This window comes from Dermacentor albipictus, chromosome 3 (assembly GCF_038994185.2).
Source record: "Dermacentor albipictus isolate Rhodes 1998 colony chromosome 3, USDA_Dalb.pri_finalv2, whole genome shotgun sequence".
NCBI classification, from domain to species: Eukaryota; Metazoa; Arthropoda; class Arachnida; order Ixodida; family Ixodidae; genus Dermacentor; species Dermacentor albipictus.
This window is the reverse complement of record NC_091823.1, coordinates 29,433,010-29,456,866: the sequence shown is the minus strand read 5'-3', so window position 1 is coordinate 29,456,866 and position 23,857 is coordinate 29,433,010. Positions and strand designations below refer to the sequence as shown.

The following is a 23,857-nucleotide window of genomic DNA, read 5'->3' as shown; positions in this document are numbered from 1 at the left end:
CAGACCTAGAGGACCAGATCCTCCTGGTCAGAATAGTCAACAAGCTCGCAGAAGCCAGCGGAGCCCTGAAATAGGGGCTCCTACCATCGATAAGCCTCACATGAGGCCACCTGAATAACTAATAATTCAGTGGAGTTCATCCGCTCATTCGCTCACTGTGAGCATAATTTGGCGTGCGATTTTGCTTCTGGCAAGTCTACCAGCTGACCGCGCGCCTTCATTCGATTTCGCCTTTATGTCCTTATGTTGCGATATAGTCTTCTGGTGTAAATTGTTTGCTGTAGAGAGCAAGTTGTGGTTCTTATCCCGACTACGGCATTTCTGTGTATTTTTCTTTCTTTTTCTAATTATGGGTTTTACGTGCCAAAATCACGATCTGATTATGAGGCACGCCGTACTGGAGGACTCCGGAATAATTTTGACCACCTGAGGTTCTTTAACATGCACCTAATTCTAAATACACAGGTGTTTTCGCATCATTCGCGCCCGTAGAGATGCGGCCACCGTGGCCGGGATGCTATGCCGCGACCTAGTGCTTAGCAGCCCAGCATCATAGTCACTAAGCAAGCACGGCGTGGTTTCTATGGAAAAGAAAGAGAACAAGCAATATCGAAGAAAGCAAAGACGGGCAAATCATATTGCGACGTTTCATCCTTAATTAGAAGACCCTCATTTCCCGCAGCTGCAATATCCAGAAACGCGTACATCACAATGGGATCCTACGTGAAACCCAAGTAACCCGACGCAGTAGCCAAGTGGCTATCGTGTTTTGCGGCGAAGCTCGAGGTCGAGGATTCGATCCCGGCCACGGCGGTCGCATTTCAATGTGTCTGAAATGCAAAAAAGTTCGCGTACTTAAATTTAGGTGCATACTAAGCAACAATAAGTCTTCAAACTATTCCATAGTCCCTACTATGGCGTGTCTTAAAACCAGATCGTGATTCCGACACGTAAACCCCAGAATTAATTAAAAGTAATTAGAAGAAACCCATTTAGTATGCGGTGTTGATGGATACAGGTGTTTTTGATATATCCGTTTTTGTTTTGTTTTTCAGTAAGGCTGGCATGGAGATCAGTAAGTACGTCGTAATCGTCTAGTCAGTTCAGCAAAGAGAAGCAGTGACTAGCAGAATTAAGTACGGCACCAAAGTCGCACAAGATTTACTCATTCAATGGATTCACGATGAATGGCACATTTCAGCTGTCATGCGCACACTCACTTGAAGAAGCTCTTAATGCTCAATATATATCTTTCCCCCTCTAAGCAACGCTGTGCCGATGGAGACTGTCCAAGCAGGACCATCAAGAACTTCTGCTTCAGAGTCTGGCGTTCGCATCTTCTCACCTGAACTGCGTCGCACATATCTCACCACGCTCATAGCACACTGACTTCAGCATGGGTCGACGACTCGAATTTTTTCTGCCGTACAAATTCCAAACAAATTTTTGTTTGACCATCGCTCCAATAACAGCGACTTTGGGAAAATGGCGAAAACGAAACCGGAACTATGGGTTCTGTCACTGCTATTACGGATTTTTATTCATTCGTTTGTCTGTTGTTACCTCAACTGTCCCATCCAAGGAACATTACATGAGGTGTGGGTAGAAAAAGGATGGTCAGAAAGGGTGGGCAGACTGGCGCGAGCAGTCCGAGTGTTAGTGAGACAGATTTTATTTTCATCAAAGGCAGCAACGTCAGCCTTCGCTGGCGTGCTACTCTGCCTTGGGTAAGAGGAAAAGAGAAGGAAAGAATATCTATGAATGGTGATAAGGGTGTGAGGGGACGCATATCTACATTACAAAACGGCAATATTAAATCCACTCCTTTAGCTCCGTGGTAGCGGGACTCGATGAAAGGAAAAACTCCGAAAATTCTTTCAATGTCTGCCACGTAGTTGTAGTATGAAACCACGGGCAAAGAACAGTGCCTATCGACGTCGGGCTCCTGTCTACGCTGGCTAGGAAACTGTCAACAGAATCAATCGCTTTTGGTGAGACAGGTTGACTCCCCACACACATGCTGTGCGAGTGCATAATATGCCTTCTAGCGTTTCAGGCGTTCGGCAGTGTTCACAGTCAGTTCGGATTGCGTGTGCGCGTAGTGGTGCGTGGAATAAACTCCAAGACGAATCCTGCGTAACAAAGATACCTGGCTTAGCGTAACCTTCGGGGCTGTACGGAATTTCGCGCCGCTGATTTCCTTCTTTCGTTCCCTTCTCTATCTCTCCGTGTAATCTTTGTTTCCCCTTTCCCATTCCCCCGGTGTAGGGCAGCCAACCGCACTGTATTCTGGTTAACCTCCTTGCCTTCTTCTTTTCTCTTCCCTTCCCATCAGGATTGAATACATGTCGGCATCTGGGGATGTTGTCAGCATGAATCCTGTATGCATCATCGCGAAGTGCTGCATGAGAGACGTAACCGTCGAGTGCCAATACTCAAGTGCGGTGCATAAGACGATAACACCGCAGACGGTGAAGTACGTGCGAGGATAGCGCCCTAAGGGATTTCCGCTTCGACGCACTTTAACCTGCGGCGCAGGTCAGCGGCCAACTGGATGGAGGGAAGAGTCCGGTAGCCTACATTGTGGCCGAGCACCCAGCAGCAGGGTGCGCTTGACTGTAGATGTGAGCATTCGGCACCATATCGCGGTATTGTAACCCACGTAGTAGACAGTTCATTTGCTGTATTTACTCAAGCATACTGCGATTTATTGCGCTCCTCTCCAATATCGGTCATCTTAACTCTGATAGTACAGGGCGCTTTCACAAACTTCAAGTGATGAAGCTCATACATTGTTTCTATTTAGCCCACTGGGCTTGTTTTGTATTTTGTACCAGTTGTATTTAAGCCTGCCTATATTTACCATTATCAACTGTTTGTAACCATATCAATATCTTCGGGATCAACCGATTGTTCCCGTCTCAATAACTGTCCCATATTACGTTGGTGCAATACTTCTCCCCGTCAGGGCTTCCAGGCTACTGAAATACTGATTCTACTGATAGTGATACGGATTACCGATACTGATACAGGTACTGCTAGTAATAGTGATGCAAATAAATAAATACTAAAATTCTCATATATGCCTTTGCATCATAATGTTGTCCGTGACGTCCAAAGTTTGGAAGCATATATACGTATACTTGCACGGTATACTTGACAAAGGCTAGACCAACTCGACAAGTCCCCACTTATGGTGCGCGACATTCTTGGAAACTGGTCTACTGTGTCACGAGTTATGACTGTACATTGTGTGACGCAGAATGTATGAATGGGACATTGACACAGTGTAACACTACGTAACGCCGTAGCAGTCTGTGTGACAGCGCCCACAGAAACATTTCTGTATTGTATGTGCGTGTGCGTGTGTGTGTGTTTTCGTTTCGCATTCTTTTTCCTCCAATCTATCCCATCCATTACCCCATCCCCTGGTACAGAATAGCCAACCAGAGAGAATCTTTAGTTAATATCCCTGTCTTTCTTTTGCCTTTCTATCTCTCTCTCTCTCTCTCTCTTTCTCTGTGACAAACGAAATACGCGGAATAACAAGCGTACAAAACAATGGAGCGCAGTTAAACTGCCTAAACTTAACCTAACCAGAAAAGCGCCTGCCTCTAGTCCTCGATGACGCACGTCTCGACAAATTATAGTAATCAGAAACCCTAACGAACGTTTTATCCTTTTCCACTATGCTGTTTTCATTCGCATACGGAACGACATGTTTCACATGTACTTCGACGTCGCCCGTCTGAATCGTGAGACAGACGGCACACTTGGCGTGAATAACACATGAAGAGATGGAATGGCACCAGCTGGACGGTCTAGTCGCGTTATTCTTAATTCACCTCGCCAACTGCTGCTTCTCTTTTTGCTTTGCATATAGATTGACTCGGTCTGGTGCGAAGTAGCGACTTTGCTAGGCGATCCTTTTTTTTTCTTTATAACGCGCGGAACTGCTACTGACGTCCCGGCTAAAGGTTTCTCAACGAGAGACAGGGGAAATTACACGCTTGGAGCGTTGCGATAGCTGCTAGTGATAATAATGAGTCATGGGCGACCGAGTGACATTAAAAGGCGAGGCAGTGATGATGCATCGAGATACTGACACGAACGCATGTTAGAACGAATGCCATAATGAGGGCGAGAATAGGCAGGTTCATCAAAAAACCATGTGGTGCATAACGGGCCTCCTGATGTAAAAGCGATGTATTTAGTTGGCGCATGTTGGCGCATGCTGGTAGAAGGTGCATCACGCTTGCTGATTCAGGCAGGTGGCCTTTTGATTAAGTGTGCTTTCGTGGTCACTGATGACAGGAAACTGGACCGAAATACAGCGTTGATGATTAATTTCTCTTCTCCCTGTTTCCCTGCCTTTCTTTTTTGCTTTTACAGACTATCCTCAGAGACAAGCACGCATGCCGAGCTCGATACTAGAGACACAACTCAAAGCAGTGAAGATGTGGGCGTTGAATCGCTGAATGGACCATCAATAGAGTGACTAAATTTGTATCAGCAAGGCCGATAAGCTGCTCATTAGTATTTTTAGCCAAGTGTTGCATATCACAGTGATTTTCAAGCAATACTTAAATCTAAATAGAGGTAAATATGAGCTATAGCACTGCGGTTTGAGAGGACAGGAGAGTAAAAATATATGATTAACGCCGCATTAAATTAAAGCTTACGTTTACCGTATATTACATACTTCATTCGAAAAAAGGGTTTTAACACTGAACAGACTTACGCTGTCGCATTTCGCACACGCGGCAATAAATTCAATAGAAAGGCGTACGATACTCTTTAAAAGTGTCCGCTGTAGGAATAGATGATAACGGGGAAGAAAGGCCAATAAAGAAGCTTTGCATAACGCGTTACCTTATCGACGTGGTGGCAACGATGAATTGCAGTCCAACAAATTTGTGTTGAAAGACCCGAAACATCCGAGATCTTTGTTTTGTCTTCGCTAAAGGGTTCGCCTCTAGTTCACATTGAGACATGTTTTGCCAAAATAGCACTGACATAAGCTGACAATATCTCGATACAACCGTGTATTGTAAAGGAAGAGCAACAGGTTAATGACGTCTTTATAGGGCCAAAAATGAGTCGGCTAGGTAGCTAGCGTATTGTCGTTTTATAGTTTCGGTGTTGTTCGAAAGTGAACACGCGGCTGAATATATTATAATGCAACAAGCTGAAACTTCGCTTGCCGTAATTATTAAATGAGTCGATAAGCGAGTCAAGTTACTGGAAGAGACGCACAACGCCGGGTGTGCTTAAGTCTTTAAGGGGACGTTTCGAGCATACTTTTAAAAAGGTGAAACAACATTCCATTGGTTTCTAAGCTTCATTCCTTAACGCTTAGTTCAAGGCTTCAGAGCACACGACGCAAAAAGCTCGATATGTGTAGAGATAAACGCACGCATGTATATCAAGTTTTTAGACGCCGAAAGGAAAAGCGAGACGGTATGAAATACTTATGAAAAAGCGAGATGCTATTACTGATAGCTCAGTTATCAGCCAATATAGAAGTAAAGTAAATATGCACAACAACAGACATAGCGTCGAAAATAGAATTTAGCAGCCATATTTTGAGCAAATGGACGCAGCGTGTATGTACAGACAGATCACGAAGCCACGAAATTCTGCGAAAACTTCTTCTCGCTAAGGAGAAGGATTCGCAAATATCTGACCGCAGACCCGCTTTTTCGTCGCTAATGGCTTCATGTTCACAATCGAGCCAGTTTAGCAAAAGAGAAATGCCACACTTGCTTCTGGACAATCTTCATGACAATTAGATTTTCGGCCAGCACACTTAGACAATCCAGGTGACTGAGTCTACAGTCAACCGAAACGCTTGGACTGCGGCGAAGAAGGAAAACAAAAACGAATAGTCGAAAGGACAGATAATAAGGGTACACGTAGACTCTTAAACCCACGCCTGTTCAATCAAACCAGCCGCGTGGCGACTGCAATGACCAACGGAAGTTAAAAGCGAAATCGGTCGTAAACGTCCTGTGGGGGACATTAACGTGAACGGGGACATCGGGCCAAATCAGCTGGTTGAGGAGGGGCCTCTAAGACGATGGGTTTAGGCGACGAAAGTTCCCGTTCGAATCTGGCGGCAGCATTCCGAGCCATGTCCAAGCCGAAGACGCAGCTTCCGCCGCCGGCTGTGGTCATCACGCTGGACACTGACCCGTTCACCGTGGATGCCAGCCCGGCTACAACGCCCACCACTGCCACCACGCCCACACTCGCCAAGGGCCGCCAATCCGTGCACAGGTACGTGCGCAAAGAGCGCTGCTTTCGTTGGAATCGCCACGCCATGCCCACATAATGTGTTGCCACTTCAACACATTTCAGCTGTTAGAGGAATGGGACAGCACGCAAATCGGAGTAAATCGATTTTTCATCGTACGCACTGTCCATTGAGAATGAAGGAAACAAGGGGTTGTGTTCGCAAAGCGTTTAGTTCGTAAGTGTCGTCTGCCAGTGGTAGGCCGCCATCGCTAAGCAGGTGCTACAGGAGGTGCAACTAGGTCCAACAGGCGGCATATGTCTAAATGTCACGGCCTGCTGGCGTCTGCCCTCGTGAACAGGTCAACCTTAAGAACTTCCCTTTTTTTTATAATATGGGCATGTATACGGGATGTATGGCAGGGTTATGTTTTGTAAGATGAATTCTATTTGTATTCTTTCTGGAATACGTCATTCATCCGCACGAGACCGAAACACCGGTATCACTGGGTTGGCCACACGATGGGACGGGTGATAAACGAATAAAAAATCGAAGTAAATGAATCCCTACAAATTACGATCCGATCACATTAGGACGGTGCGTAAGAAAGTGCGCCCTCCAGTCTATAGCGGGGAGCATATTATTGATAAATAACTCCGGCCAGTCACACACAGTTCTTATGAATGGAAGGCTTCTTTAAGTTGGCACAAGGACGTGGGTAAAACACCGTATCTTCCGACCTGCGAACTTTGATATTTGAATCTTCCGACACGACACCTAAGGAGTGGGAAAATGGCACAGAGTTACGTTTTTTTTTTCTTTAAGCATGCTCCGAGTACACGCATATTGAGAAATACACAGGCTGTTCATGAACAATATTTGTTACATTTAGACGCAAAACACAAGCAGCAATCAGATTCTACCGGCAGATAATGACAAGCAACACATTGTCTTTAGATAACAGTGATTTACAAGTAAATCTGCTGTCGCCGATATCACTTGTTTCACGGCCTTGCTCAAAGCAAGTACCCGTCTGGCGTATTTTTGCCATCAAAAAACCTCCAACAGAAAGTTCGGTGACTGACGAGCGGATATTTTCCCCGAACAGAAGTGTTTTTAGTAAAATTTGACGTAACATTCGTTCACTCGTAAAACGATCCCAAATTCACAACCATTACGATAAATTCGGGAGGATTGGCAGGTATGAAAAACACGTATCGATGGAACCAGCATCCGTTCTTATCTTGAACAGTAAGTTATATCTGGAAGTAACGTTCCCTTCCTCGTTTCCGATTTCAATCTACTACGTTATTTGAGACCTGTTAGCACCTCCTGTAGTGCCCGGAACCGCGTTCCCTTAAAGTGGCAGTTATGTTGGACTCTCCGTTCGTCGTCGCAAATACGCTGCATGGTAGATGGCTGCAACCAAAGCAGCACGCAGCTAGCTATATTTAGAAGTGCTGAGTCTTTCTTCTTCTCTATTTTATTTTTATGTTAGGGAACCTAGATATGAACGTCCTCCACTTTTGCACGTTCCTGTATAGGATCTACAAGCTTGTAACGCGTGCTTCAACTTCCATGGTGCAACTGAAGTGACTAAAGCCCACGAAGTGCTGAAACTAATCAAAAAGTAGACAGGGATTACTGACAGTGACAAGGTCTGAGTTACTGCATTTTGCCCCTCTGAGGCAAAATTCAGAAATTACTGGCACAAGCGAAGTCGTTTAGAATATCCTTAGTGCACTCTAGGCAGCTGCAGAGAGCGAAAAATGAAATTAAGTAATGGTATTCTCTGTGTACACGCGCGGAATGTAAGTGAAAGAGAGCGTAAAGAATTAAAAGTAGGGAGGAAGTCGAGCGTAAGGCCGTTATCACCATCCCTAATATGATGAACAGCATCAGGACTGGGTGGAAGTTTCTCTTACGGAACACTCTAGCGTAAGAACCTTTCGTGAATATTGGCCGTGATTTGTAAGCACGGACGGCAACCATTCGTGATAGTGGTCATGTGATTGGAAAAAAGCGTTCGGTCAATGAAACCACTTTCTGCGAACGCAAAACATTGTGGGAAATTCGGCCATTTGTTTAGAAACTCAGAGGGGAACTCCCGGAGGTTTTCGTTTGCAAGAACCCTTTGTGATTGGCTGTCCGCCTACAATCATGGTATGAGTCCCATCAAAATGAACCCACACCTGTTATAAAATATGCTATAGTGGGCGAATTCTAAAGTGGTGTGAAGAACAGGCGCCGGTAAACCGTGTCACTGCACATAGGTTCATAGCAAAGGCTGCCGGCAAGTGGCACAGAACTCCAACGAAAAAAAAATCGGTTCATTATTCACAAGAATAAACACCCAGCATTCGGGTTATCGAACGGGATAGTAATCCAAGACATCCAAGATAAGACATCCAATCCAAGATAGCCTGACAATCGCTAAGAGAGCTTGCAAAGATTGAAGATTGCGGCTAAACTTCCAAAGCTCTACTTAAGTGATGTTTTCCACTGGCCGGTTAATTGAGTTAACGAAACGTCTGACAACTGCTCTTACGAAAAATGTTAGCCTAAGAACTTCCCGTGAATTCGGGACCTGTCTATATGTGCAGGAGAGAAAGATAAACAGGGAAAAAAGAGGTATTTAGGACACTTTCCATTTGAAGTAAATGATAATGTGCCCTCCAGCATTTTTCTTTTTATTTGAACCTACTGAATGGAAAAGAAAACAAGCGAAAACCGTTTGTATCTGCAAATGCTTCTTTTTGGCCGTTTCATAAGCCACAAAGATGAAAATCACACGCATCAAAAAACTGGAATGCGGAGAGTTTGTCATGGCGGTGAACCCTGAAGATCTGTCTATATATTATAAGTATATAGACAGATTATAATAAATATATTATTATTAACATTGTTATTCTCACGCGGTGCCGTCCCGCTTCCGCAGAGACTCTCTCCTGCCTGTTCGTGTCGACTCGACGACGTCGGGCGATAGCAAGGTGAACGGTGTGTACAGCGCCACTGGCTCCGGCTCGAACTCGCCGCGGGTGCAGATCTTTCCGATGAGGTCACGCGAGAACTCCGTGGTCCAGGATCAGTCGGGCACCGGAAGCAGCATCGATCTCTGCCTGGGCATTTCAGGTAAGATCGGCGTCCATTGCACACCTCCCCCCTCCGTTCCCCGTTTCTCTCTTCTGTAGCGTTCTCAATTATCTCAGAAAAAACGTGTGAAGCTGGGCTCGTTCGCTGCAGATTGGACGGAGATAACAATAAAGAATGAGAACAAGAGCAAGAAGACAAGCCTCGCAGCGGTAAAAATGATATAGAACAACAATATGTTTTTTTTGTATGCGTTGACCTGTTTAACTTGACGTGAAAGGCATTACCCAACTCTCACAGTTGCGTCTTGCTACATACCGCGTGCCAGGACAAATTACGGACGCCAATTGCTTCGCTTCCAGATTTCATAATTTCACAGTTTACTCGATCAACCGCGGTTACACTAATACTCTGGTAAATGCGTGGGCAACAAAAAAAGTTGACTAACATTTTCTTGTTTGTTTTTGATTGGCGTCATTTGAATTGTTTATAGATCAATTTGTGCTTAATCATCGTCGTTTAACAATCAGTTTGTCGTGCATCAATGCTTGTGTGGGCCATGTATCATCGTATAACGCATTACAGGCTGTCCCAACTATCATGTACCAAGGTTTAGAAATATGCAAATGCCGCGTAGCTCGACAGAACCAAGGTAATATTTGCCGTCGCTTTACGATAGTCAGATTATTTTTGGCATTCAGCCCAATTACATAGTTAGCCTTAATGAAATAATCAACTTCTCAAATATTATATGTAGATCAAAATTGTTAATGACAAAACTGTAGATCAACACGAGATCACGCATTTTTCACGCATTTTTCCGAGCGTGAAAGAAGTGCCTCATGCGGCCAGTCGCCCGGCAGTTTTACGTGTATTCGTGGGCTTCTTTCACGCTCGGGAAAACATTTTTATGTAGCACGTGTTGAGCAACAGAAAGCTGTACCGGGAACTCTTCGTATTGCTTTACAATTTTCCCACTGAAACTTTTCATCTAACTATAATAATTGAGAACCTGATTAATTCATTAAGACCATATTCTGAAAATTTGCGAAATGCAATAAATAAATAAATAAATAATAATAGCAAGAGTATCCCCAAGCGACGGCAAACAATATTACCTTGGTTCTGTCCAGATACGTGGCATTTTGCAAATTTTTACCTGTATATGCATGCGTTTAACGTTGATAGGCGCACATCATACACACTTCTGCACTCCCACGCGGTGACCGTTGCAATTGCAAAGAGGATTAGTTGTCAGCGACTTGTCAAGTGAATTAGCTGCCTCATGGCTGTGTCCTGAGTATCGTGTATGCATATGTGATGTTGAAATGAAGATTTGATTTGGTATGTATAATCATGGCGCGTAATGGAGCACAACAGTGCACTTTCTGAAGAGCACGCACATGATTCGGCGACCATTCTGTTCCTACTTGCTCACTGTATGTTCTTGCTTTACTTCGTCCATGGGACCTGTCATCTTGTTGTTTCTTTCTTCTTCCGTTCTTCTTCTATTTAACTCCCTGTTCTATCCTCTCGGTATATAAGGAGTCGGCAGGCTTCGTGCCCCTCTCGGTGGCAGTCGCCCGCCATACATGCTCCCTCCATGGTTCTCTCTCTGTGAATTGCACGTGTGTTTTCACATAAAATAATTACAAATAACAATATGACGCATAATAATTATGCGCATAGCTAAAAGCAAATATTCAGTCAGGCAAAGTGGGGTAGCGCTTTTAAAATGATCAGCTGTAATCTGTACATTGTCTTAAACTATATTGACGTGGTATACCTGCGTGGGCCAAGGCAACCTTGAGTCGGAAGAGCGCTGCACCAAAAGTGTTGTACATAAAATACGCACTTGCGGTTCTCTTCTCTTTCTGGAATCTCAAAAGGAAGAAAATATAAGTTCTCAGTTTACAGTAAAAACGTCTTCTTCTTCTTCTTTTTTTTTTGTTGCAGGCTAACTAGGTTTTTATGAGCCATAAACAAAGCTTGAAGCTCGGGCGAACCCGGGTATCATTTCTAAGGGGAAAAAAAAACTATGGCGCCCAAGGAAACCACAGCAGGGAACACGAAGGAAACATAATCAGCGTCCTTTTATTGCTTCCCGCCTCTTTTCCTCAGGCGCGCTCCTTATTCATTTAGAAGTAGGAAGCGGATAACTTAATTTGCCCTCAAGGATGTATATTTGTGCGCACAGAGAATTATCCAGTAGAGCAACGTTTTATCGTTATTATTCCCTGGAAGGTACTCCAGCATCACCTTGACACGTAAGACAAGAAAGCAAGGCCGCACCGTCAGAGGCGCTCGTAGCTCTAATTGAGTTTCCAGTATACCGCGCAGGTAAGGCAACAACAATAGAAAAATAGTCTGCTGTGACTTTTTTTTCCTTTTCATGTTATCTCTGCGTGTATATACTTCACGCCTCCGCGACAGCCTGAATTTCGTGAAAACATGCCGAATATATCTCACGTAAAAAATAGTTTCTTCAGAACAAGCAATCTGGAGCCGCTTTTTCACGGGCTGTAGAAGAAAGCCGCAACTCGTATGGCGCGTGGCTTAATTTGCCTCTGTGTGATTAAAAGCCGGAAGGAAGCAGACACGGAAACTAAAGTTGATTAGTCAATTCCTCAGGGACTGCAGTTTCGCAAAAGCTAATCACCTTTAGTGTGGGAGACATTGGGGATCTGTTTGAGGCTCATGGAAATAGAGACTTTCTACATAATATCGCTGTTTTTTTAAGACCGTCGGTGCACTGTTGAAAGAAAGAAGAAAAAAAGGGGGGAAAAAGCGAGCGGGTAATGAACACACAACGAAGGAGTACAGCGAACGAAAAAAAGAAAGCAGTGCGGAAGAGGCAATATTGGAAGAAGCAGCGACTGAAGCTCAGATGGGACAAGGCATGACAGAGACAGGAGGGAGCTGAAATAACGTTCGACATAGTGTTGAGTTTGAGTGAAAGCCTCCCTTGGAGACGACTTCCGTTTTTTTTCCCTCAATTGATACGACTTTCTTATGCAACTTTTGAAATTGTCGAAAATGTTAGGTTGCTTTTTTTTTTGCTTCTTCTTTCTTCTTCCTCCTATTCGTCTGTTCGTAATGGTCCTAGGTTCTTCACGGGCTCTCCACTTGCATCGATCCACCCGGTTTCCCACGATTGGCCGGCAAAAACGTGGCCCCCATTGGTGCTGCTTCTGCACGCGAGAATTGCCTCCGGCTCGACCACGTCTCCGTAGAGCAAGGACGCGAGCAAAGACGTGTACCGGGCCGCCGAACGGGCGAAAAGCGGAAGCACATTCTCCGACGTATAGCAGCTGCCTGCGACGGGGGCGGAAGCGTTCGCGAACGTTAAATGCGAGCGCGCACGCTCACACCGTGTGCTCACGGGGACCCAGACGGGGTGGCACACACTCGCGTGCAATCTCACATGTGCGAGTGCACGGGGATGCGCATGTACGTAGGCACGTGCACGCCAAGAAAGAAAGAAAGAAAGAAAGAAAGAAAGAAAGAAAGAAAGAAAGAAAGAAAGAAAGAAAGCGCTAATGCGCGAGATGGGACATCGCCCGAACGAGCTTTCCCTGCTACGAGGACGGTTTCTGTTGTTTTTTTCGCCCTCGCAATCTTTTATCTCTGCGTCCTTCGGTGTTCGCACTTGCGGAATTCGTTTCCACGCTTCCTCGTTCTGATACGGAGGACTTGATGGGGCGCAGCGAGGATGTCCGCTAGCCAGGTTGTCAATACTTAGGTAACCTGCACGTATGCCCTGTTTTACTTACTCTGTCTTTTTTTCCCCCTTTTGGCGATGCAGCTGTCTTTTGCTAAGTTCCCCGTTTACGTAGACTGTTTGCAGAGCGAACCAGCTCTGTTTTGTACAGCCGGTGAGTTCGCACTGAGCGAAGCGCAAACATATTTATGCGATTGTATATGGTATGGTATGATTAACTTTGTTCGCGTCCTGAAGATCAACCCTTAGGGTGACGCAGGCGGCTTCCACGTCGGGACAGTAGGGTTTAGCCTTACCGCCGTATCGTGGGGCCTTCTGGACGGCCTGCACTTGATCTAAAGGAACTCCGCTGTGAAGGACTCGTCGCCACCAGTCTGTTTCTTTGTCACATTCTGTGAAAGACACAGGACACTGCCAAAGCATATGATCCAGGGTACTGATGCCATTACACTTCTCGCAATTGATTGGCACCTCTCTTTCTGGATATAGCTTGTTAATAAAGTTTGGAGTCGAATAGGTTCTTGTCTGTAACAATCTCAGAGTCACTGTTTGAGCTCTGTTGAGCTTAGCGTGTGGCACTAAAAATTTTCTTGTAGCTTAAAAAAAAAAAGGAAGGCAGGCGTGGCGTATTTTTGCTTCTTTCAATTGCTGCCGGCGCCCGCAGTACACAAAAGCGCAGCCTTCCAGATTAGCACTTGTTACTTTGACAGAGCTGTTGCTTGGGGGTGGAGTTTGGACACCGCTTTTTATACAGATCTAAACCGGGCCGTCGGCTCTTGTAACGCATTAAAAGCGTGGGAGGGCCGATCTTTGTGTCAGCAAAAGGTATACCTCCTCTGAAGGACTTTAATGCGATAAAATTTTGTAGATGAAAAGTTTGCCTTCAGTGATCGAGGGAGACGTGTGGAGCAAACTGGCAAGGTCAAAACGACGGAGCATAGTGTGACGTGCATAAGCACGTGGAAATAGGAGCGGCGGTGTTTGCGGGGCGTTCTGCGGCGAAGGCATGAGATTGCGCAATTCTCTTCACCACATTGCGCTGCATGGTACGTTTTCTATCGATAGCTGTTGGGCCACACGGTCCCTAGACAGTAGCAGATAAACAACAGCACTGCCATAACTCACATTTATCACGAGGTATCGGATAAAGCCACGTGGATGTCGATAGACACCTAATAATGAAATGACATCTCATTGATTCATAACCTCACCTTTATGTTTCGGTCTCTTTGTATAATCGTGCTGTCTTTCTTTCTGGCGCATTTAATATTTCCTTCTTTCAGCGTACGTATGTAACCTTTTCCTTCCATTTTACCTTAATAATGATACTTTTAACTGCAGGTATTGTAGACGCACCTTCAATGCTTACTATAGTACACCCTCCCTCTGTCTTTTTTGACTGCACCATGCATACGGAGAATTTCGCAAAGAGAATGCAGTCACTCTTAGTGCAGCCGCAACGAACGCACTAGCACAGTGACACTCGTCTTGCTCGTCGCTGTTCACAGCTTTAAAGCAATATCCTCCGCCAGGTAAATTCATAAAACGAGCCTTTATGTCTTTCGTTACCAAAAAAAGGAATTTATTGCACCTTAATTTCTTTCTGCCTTCTCGAAATCAGACGCCAGGCAGCCCCGCATCTCGATTACGTCAAACTCGGCAGCTGACCCTTACACAGGCGCAGGCCTCGACAATACTGCACGATTTTGTTCCCCTCCCCTTTCCACACCTAGATAAACCAACAGCACGCGGACAGTTGCACTGAAACGAGCAAAGTTCCGGTGCATAGCGAACAGAATTCCAGAGCCACAGAATGTGACGGCGCGCGGGGTGTGTGGAATTTATTCCTCTGACGTGCTTTCGCGGTGCGATGGTCTGCCACGAAACCTGCTCTGTGCGAGCATTCCTGGTGGTCTCTTCAAAGTGGAAATAGCCCCCGTATATTTCGCGCTCACTGGCTCCCTCGTCGTAGCTTCGAGGCCGCGAATTCACTTCACGCAGTGAGGATAACGGGTCTACTTACCGGCTGCAGAAAAGCTGCGCGCTAGAGTATCAAAAGTAAGCGTTTCATCCTGGAGGGAATTTCGCTATTGTCTTCCTGCCCGAGCGGAATGGCAGAGAAATGTCCAAGGAAAAATTTAACAGGAACCAACTTTGTCGGCTCAACGTATAGCAATGGTGCTCGCACAGTGTAAGAAAAGGAAAAAGGTAAAGTAAAGAGCACGTCAGTGTATACTAAAGTAAACAGCGTCACCCTTTTGGCAATTCGGAAAGTGTCGCACTTCTCACTTAGCCTCACACAAAAGCCGTCTTTTGGGCACCCTACATTATAGATTTCTCTGCGATCGATCACTTCGAAACGGGGGAGCTGTTTCTGGCGGAAAAGCTGTTTCTTGCGTTTTTTAAAAACTTCTTGTCGCGTAGAACTTATCGAGCAGACGCCCATTCCCTTCTAAAAATATCGACCTTCCTATACCTGTGGCGTTCGCATTTCGTCGAGTTTGCGTTTCCATGTCTTCTCTTGCTGATATTTAAAACATAACTTTCCACGCATTAAGCCAAGGCGCTTTGGAAAGGTCTCGCTCGTCTCTCGTTCATAGCATTTCCTTTCAGTGTTTGCTTGTGTTTTTCTTACTTTCACGGTCATCCTAAAGAATCGGGCCTCTATTCTCTCACAAAACGTTCTTGCAATAGAGCTGCACATAAGGGCAGCTGCCCGGTGATCGTGCTTGATATATTGGCGAATGCGGCTGACTCGAGGCAAGTCGCGCTTACGAATAAGAAGCTTTATGAATTTGACAGCAGCACAGTAGTCGACGAACCAAGTGCATAACCAGGGGTGAACGAACTCTTAAGAAATTACGTAATGGGCACAAGGTTAGATCAGTCTGTGGTACTCAGATCTATGCGTATATATGCGTGCACAGCCTCGCCTTTGATGTTCTCAATGCGGATTTTTACAGTGAAGCTGTATATGACTAGGGTTCCATGCATTTTTGTTCTCCGTGAACAAAAACTATCATCATCAATGGGTCATACCCTTGTGAGCAATGGCTCATACCCCCGTGAGCAATGGCTCACACCCCCGTAAGCAAGCAAAAAGGGCAATGATTCACAGTCCTGTAAGTTTCATGGCTACTAACTTTGCGTGAATTAGCTGCGATGACAGTACCCGTGTTGTCGTTGTCGATGATTTTAATGTGTATGTGTCGGTGCCGAAAAGGGATTGGTTTACGCGTTCTGTGTGGCAGAAATATCCCTTGCGATGCCACACCGATCCGGCTCAACCGACCAACCAGCGGTGTACGTGCATGGATTTGACATTATCAAAAAATGTGATTGCAGTTGTGAGTGAAATAATTACCACAGATCAAGACAATAAATGAGTGTGCGTACCTTTCGTCACAATGACCACCCATCAAGACAATAAATGAGATTGTACCTTTGTTCAAAATTATGCGTCACCTCCATGTCGTGTGCTAAACAGCTTCGCTACGTCAAACAGCTTCCACAGAGTGGAATGACTCTTGATTTCTGGTTCAACTTTTTTTCACGTTTTCTTTTCAGACATAGTCTGTATGTTATAATTTTGCATGCCACTGTATTAGTGCAGAGCAAATTCGCATGCTATTATTGCTTGATCTCATTTTAGTTCACTCGCCACGGTCGCCTACTGACCATGGTGCTCGAGGTCGCGGTTATCCTCATTACGTGCTTTTAACAGTGCGACCTTAATAACGGCGCTGCCATTAATATAGCTCCTACTGTCGCATTTTTTAGAGGGTTCGAAGATTTGATTCACACCACGATTTTCATACACCGGGGTTTCAGCATAAGCACGGAGATTACTTCATCCAAGCTGGCTTGCACCCGGTGAATGGACACGATATCCAGCCTAATTATCCACTCTTCTGCCATAAAGTTCCCCAATTATGTCTTTATTCTCTCCAGTGTAGACCGTAGTCAATAATTTGAGGAGTGTGTCAACCTTCGGTAGCAAATCTCTGTCACATTCAACTGCAAAGCTTCACCAGAGTATGGCGTAGGAGCACGCAGCTCCTTGCATCACCCACCATTTTGCCTTCCAGATGTACCGTATTCCCCTTTTCACATAAGGACATGTGCCGTTCTTATATTTTCGGCGCAAAATTCAGAGGCGGGCTGCTCAGACAAGGATGTTGCCGTTGGCGACCTACCTTGGCAGGATAAATTTCAAGCTCTGTGTAGCGTTGTTGTCCGATGCCAGGTGGTTTGCAAGGTGGCGCTGAGAGAGGCTTACAGATCGTCGATATAGAAGATGTACAAGGTTCACCTGTAGTGCTGCTCTACAGAACTAGATGATGAACTGAGCCGATATTTCCGCGTGTCTACTGTGAAACGTTGGCACTTTGCAGTTCTTCTCCGAACTCGGTCACTCTGCCTGTATTCAAAACGAAATTCCCCTGCTTGTCTCGAAGGAAGAAAGGAAACCGCAAAACTGACACTAGACTCTCTCGCCCAAATCGCCGCGGCAACTTTAGCGATGTTTATGCCTGCGTATGACAATATGTATGGCAAACTACTTCCTTTGCACGCGAGCAGGCGCGTTTCTCTTGCGGGCGAGAAATAGACGCATCACTGCTTATACTTGCATTCCTATTTCGCTTGCGAAAATGGACGAATAGCTTAATTGCAGTATAGTGGCTAGCCGGGCTTGTTGTTTAATTTTCTGGGGGGGGGGGGGGGGGGGGGCAGGGTGCTTGAATGGGCTTGGTCCCCTAGTGGTCTTGATTCCCACTTGAAGACGTGCCCGATGTCAATAATGACGCCGCCTTTTCTGCGCTAGAACCTCTGCAGCTCGGTTCCGAGCAGCCTGTAGAGTGCTTTGGTGCCAACCTTCAAGCTGTGCGCGGAAGGACGTGGATTGAAGACAGAAAAAGTAAAGGCGCGAGTGCGCCGCCAGGCGTGCGCGATCGATGGCACTTCTCGGTCCGGTGAGCACGGTCAAAACGATGACGCCCCGGGCCGCAACCAAGATGGCTTGCGATCGGGTCACGCCAACCGCGGCGCGGATGCTCCGTCGCCCCGACCCCGAAAGTCGGGGCGATGTCTATCGCGTGATAACCTTTCATCGGCCGCCGCTTTTGGTTGAGCCGGCGCGCAGAGCTTTCCCCGACCGTTTTATCAATCATCTAGTGAGCCCTCAACAAAATGACTGCCATAATAATAATAGTGGCATAGGAAGACCACCGGGGCCAATGAGTGTTTCTGCTTTCTTTAGAGACTATTATTCGGGGGTGTCAAAAGGTCAAGCGAAAACGAATTGAGCTGCGTTCACTTGTAGCCCTCACATAGAAAGAGCAGTCGAGAAGAAAACGGAAAGGACCAGTACTATACCAAATTCACACCACCACCACCACCACCACCACCACCACCACCACCACCACCACCACCACCACCACCACCACCACCACCACCACCACCACCACCACCACCACCACCAACAACAACAACAACAACAACAACAACAACAACAACAACAACAACAACAACAACAACAACAACAACAATGACGACGACGACGTTCTAACTACAAATAAAACTGTTTGTGAGAGCAGATGTCAACGAGTTGGGATGTCGAACATATTATCAGTGGTAGAGGCCGGCTAGTGCTAGGTAGCTCTTATTAACGGACAAAAAACCTTTGCGAATTTGCCAAAAGGGTCTTCACCTTGATTCATCTACAAGCAACGGTCACATGTTATAGGTCTTGCGTGATAGCTGCGACAGCGGGTGCGATAGAACCATTAGTAGGCATAATTTACCAATTCCTTTGCTCGATTCTATTATTTTTATGTCATCCACTGCACATGACCCGCTCATTTTGCACGATAACCTAAGCGGAGTGCTGCTCGGTCCAATGGCGATGAACATGAAGAAAAATAGTTGAAATGGCACCGTTAGATTATCTTCCTCCAGGTATCCTTCCTGGAAGGCATCTAGCATATCAGTGAATGCTCCTACGACGAACTTGTGTACGATAGCTAAGTGTTACAGAGTCATTAAACAATTACCGACTACTTGCAAGGTACGAGCTTCTGCTACATGCCCTGAAGCAACCACAACAACTGCTCCTCATAGAGTTGGTGTCAAAGATATTGGCTATGTGTTTTAGAGGCCTTACATGCACTGAAACGACAAATACCAATCACGAGAAATAAATGAAGAAAACAGAAAAAAATCACGCAGAATAAGAAGGTTGTGCGCTTCGTGCTTGACGTACGCTTGCGGCGTGGCGTGAGAGCCCGCTACATAACGTCTCTTCTAGTGTTTCCTCGAGTCTTTCGTGCTCATAATAATAGCATTCGCGCGCAAATGGGCTTATGAAGAAATGCTCGCCCACAGCGGAAAAAGGGTATCATGCGAGCCAGATGGCGAGCCAGTAATGAAGTGCACTGAACAGAAACAAGGATAAAAAAAAATGTACTACTCTACAACACGCACTTAGAGGCTCTTTTTTGTTTTTGTTTTGAGGGCCTTCCTAATGGTAGAGAGAACCGCTGGGTCTCGCCAGCATGCGGACTGAAGCGTCGCAGTGGCTTCCATGGCGCCGTCCCAAAAGAGCAAGGCAATCACTCTCCTGTAGCGCACGGAACATAAAGGCTTGTTGTATAGCACTCGCTTCTGTTTAAAAATTCAGACGCATTAGGCTCTTCCTACATTTTTGTTTACATTGCCTAGCCACGCTGCGAGATACCGAGCCGCAGAGCGTCCAAAGGTCGTCGCCATAACATCAAGGTCACCCGGACTACGCGGCAGAAAGACGAAATGCTGAAAACAAAATATGCAAACAACCGCGATATCTCGCGTGTAGAGAGACTTCGTTTTTCTTTTGTGATTCTTTTTTTGAGCTTCGCTTGGCCGCTTACACTGTGCAACGAAACGCAATAGCAATCCATTTTTTCCCCAACCCTCATTTTTCTCATGCGGAATGCAACGTGCTCAGAACTCCGTGCCGTGTCAAAAACAGTGTTTAAAACTTCCGCTGAAGTTGCTGCATCGTCTTGAATGCAATGGAGAGAAAAAGAAAAAAAAGAGCCGCAGATCTTGGCTAAAACTAAAACTGAACTAAAAGGCGTCAGCGGTACCACGGACATACCATGGCATACGTACACTAGACATGAAGGGTTGAAGACGATCCTCGATACGCACGAGCACATCTGCAGTCAGTCACGCGTGAAACAAACGCTGAAGTACGCACCACTGCACTCAGACAGACACCAGCACACGTGCACGTACGAAAACAGGAACTGCTAACGTATACGAGTAGAAACAAAAGGGATGGTACGAAAAAATTTGCACAGATTTGGGACGCAGAAACTGCTCGTTATTTTGGTTCACGTGAATGATTGGTGGATGGGCACAATAGCTGGAGCCAGACGCACTTGTAGCAAACGACTGGGCATCGTCGGTTCATCAGACAGCACTGCAACCCCCCCCCCCCCCCACACACACACACGCACACACGTTCGCGCACGCAGACATATACGCTTGCATGCACGCACTCCTTGTCCTGACCGATGATCGTCACGGCGTTTATTCAATAGAGGATGACGATATCGGACATTAAATGTCCATAATCTCGTGATGTAGCATCGATTCATTAATCGATTGATTCGTAAGCTTGCCATCATATTAGTGCGCCTGTAGCGCAGCATAGAGAGTCCGCTCTATTGTCATACACTTCCGCATAACCCACGGAGCGTCGTCGTTCCCAGCTACCACCCCCCCTGCATCGGCAGCTAACACGCGGACGCTTTCCGCGTAAACAAAGCGATGGGCGTACACGACACAGCAAGCAGATCGCGCGCTGTACTTGTGCGAGCAGAAGCGCGTTGTTTGGGTAAACGACGCAGGAGCTGGTTTGGCGAGAGGGAACTGCGTTGTTTGCACTGCGCAGCTTGTGAAGCGCGTCGCCCGAGCGACGGGGCCTTGTTATTGTGCTCGAAGCCTGCGCATTTGGAAGTGCCCAGCCCTTCTCTCGACGAGCCTTTATTCTCCTGTCACTGCGTGCTGCTGCATGCCTTTCTTTTTCAGAAGAGACAAGAAACTTTCTCCAAGGGTCAACATAAGGTCTGCAGAAATTCCATGTAAGGCAAGAGTAAACGTAAAGACGTTCGTAAGCAGCGGTTGTTAGAACAGGGGTAGGAACAGGGGGTAGGATATTCTCAACGGTTCGCGCGAGGATGGCCCTTATAAGATGCCCCCCCCCCCCCTTTTTTTTTTCCATAACATGCGCAGTTTGCTTTGTACTGAGCTCCATAGTATGAATTTAAGTGCTCAGTATAGCTGTACTTTGAAATATGAAGGCGGGAGTGTCGATGAGAGAGCGAATTCGGGTGCGTGAAATTCCAGTAAATGTTGAGAGCAAAAAGCGGAGTATGGCAGGTCACGTAATGCGTGTATTAGACGACGTATGTTTTTTTTTTTCGACTACCACTACGGGTGCCAGTTAGTGCTCTCTAAGACATGGCAGTATTGACGTGTTTGTGGCTTCGCAGTTACTTACAGCGCAAGCAGCCCGCCAAAGCTTAGCCTTGGAGATCTGTTTCTGTTATTCCTAGGCAACCGTCGATGGGGCGTGGCGCTAGACACCACCTAATGAATTAAGATAAACTCAGCCATGGTCGCGGCAGATAATCAGGTGGTGCGATGGAATTAGGAACTCTCCAAGCACAGGATAGAGCTAGCTGGCGCAAGACGTGGGAAACTGTAGAGACAGCTGGGCTATAGCCTCTGTCTTAGAGTGCACACATTTGATAATAATAATAACAATAATAATAATAATAATAATAATAATAATAATAATAATAATAATAATAATAATAATAATAATAATAATAATAATAATAATAATAATAATAATAATAATAATAATAATAATAATAATAATAATTATTATTATTATTATTATTATTATTATTATTATTATTATTATTATTATTATTATTATTATTATTTTGAAGCAGTGAAATAACTGGTACGGCTGCTCTTAAGGGTCACCTTTAGATCATTATCTTCAAGCGGCAGTGCTGAGGAAATCGAATAAAAGAGGAACAAGTTTTCGTACGAATTGCGGATTCCGCTATGCGTCTTTATTCAGAGGCCGTAGTGATAATCAATGTAATTTTGGCGAAAAAAGGTTAAGGCGATGTTTCGCTACGAGGATGCTCCTCCAGTTGAGCTCCCCATATATTAATGGCGTAAGTGCAAAGCTAGAGCTGGGCAAGTATACGAAAGGCGGCCTGACGCAACAGCAGCGTCAGCCGTTGCATGAAGTTGTATAGCGCCATATCTGATACGAAAATATGAGAGCTTTTTCGCAGGGAAGGAATCGCCCAGTCTTTCGTAAGGCCACATGAATACAGTGCGATAAGGTGCTTACATCAGGCAGCCGGAACATTGAGAGACTCCAGGAGTGCGTCTCCGATGTCGAAGATTACGCCTCTCTCGCGTTCTCCACGTGCAGAGCTCAGAGCGGCAGCGCGGGAGTGGGCGACTCTCCTCTAATCCAAGCGGCACAAGTTGAAGCTCTCTCGCGTATATCGCGAGCGTGGGAGGAACATCGTCGGAGGCGTTTAATGAGGCACGCCCGGTCGTAATATCCCGCTCGCTGGCGTCATTGTCGCCACAGCGAGAAAGCTCACAGCGCGGCACTGAACTACGAGCGCTAATGTGCGTCTCCGCTGACCGCTCGCTTATTTGCGGATTGAGCAGGCTTAAACGACCCGTAGGTGCTCCGACACGGCGGAATGATGGAGTGGCCGGCCAGAGAAGTAAGCTAGTTGCACTGCAGTGGGAGGTTCGCGCGATTTACGTGCCGCACTGATTGTTGATTGCGATCGCCCGCGCGCCTTCGGGAGTGGTTTCTGTCTGAGTGCACTTGCGGTACAATCGTGTGAGTTCCAACCTCGGTTCCACGGTGCTTCCTATATCACAGTTGCTCGTTTTGCACGATGTAACTACTTGAACTGAAAAGTGAATAAAAAATAGAAAGGAAAGAAATAGGCATTACCGCTTCTTGCATCCTCAAGTCATTAACTGCACAAAGGAGTCAACTTGGTGTGATTGCTTTCCCTCGTTTCATTCAAACGCAAGCGCAAGGCAGCACTCATTTCACTGGTGCAGAGTTAACTTATTCTTACATAGAGGCACGACGACGAAGACGGTGACATGACAATGACGGCACGATTACCATGGCAACGACAATGACACTTCGTTGACTGGCATCTAAGATGGCAAAGTGTCGTGAGAGCAACGCAGAGAAGGATTGCTACGCGGAAAGTTGCTTTGCAAACGAGCGCGCTTCAACTGGTCAATGGCGCCTTAGCATCTTTACTTACTTTTAGAAAATAGCTCCGACTGTGCCAATTATCGTACGACATAGAAAAGATAACTGATAACCAGTTCATAAACTTTCTATAATACAAATTTAATCTCCCAGTCTCTTTTAGCTTGCCCATAAGAACGATTTGGAGTATATATGTACTTTGAACGTTGCGCTACAGCGTTGTACTACAGTGCTAAGCGTTATATAACAGCCGTTACGCGCGAACTAGGTTCCCCTACAGGTCATTACCGCATTATTCTGTAATAAGCAAGCAAACGCCAATCGGGGTGATTTTCTGCTTATTCTGTAGTCTCCAAGGCAACCGTGCTTTCTTGCTTTTGTTTAACTCCTAAAGTTGAACTGGCACGTATACCTAATTATATCTCTCTGGCCATGATATCCATCTCCATGATTCCGCTCTTCCGTGTGATGCGGTTGTAGG

At 45.9% G+C, this 23,857-nt stretch overlaps 1 protein-coding gene across 3 annotated transcripts in view; it reads left to right on the top strand.

Moving 5' to 3' along the window:
* Nucleotides 1-23,857, top strand: part of LOC135921677 (solute carrier family 35 member F3-like) — a 244,997-nt gene that overhangs the window by 80,612 nt on the left and 140,528 nt on the right. For 2 of the 3 annotated variants that reach the window (XM_070535329.1, XM_070535328.1), the window contains exons 2-3: nucleotides 4,393-6,279; nucleotides 9,174-9,367. In XM_070535329.1, the coding sequence (XP_070391430.1) occupies nucleotides 6,080-6,279; nucleotides 9,174-9,367 (394 nt within the window). In that variant the 5' untranslated portion in view covers nucleotides 4,393-6,079. The remainder of the gene's footprint in view (nucleotides 1-4,392; nucleotides 6,280-9,173; nucleotides 9,368-23,857) is intronic. The other variant, XM_070535330.1, reaches the window with a different exon arrangement.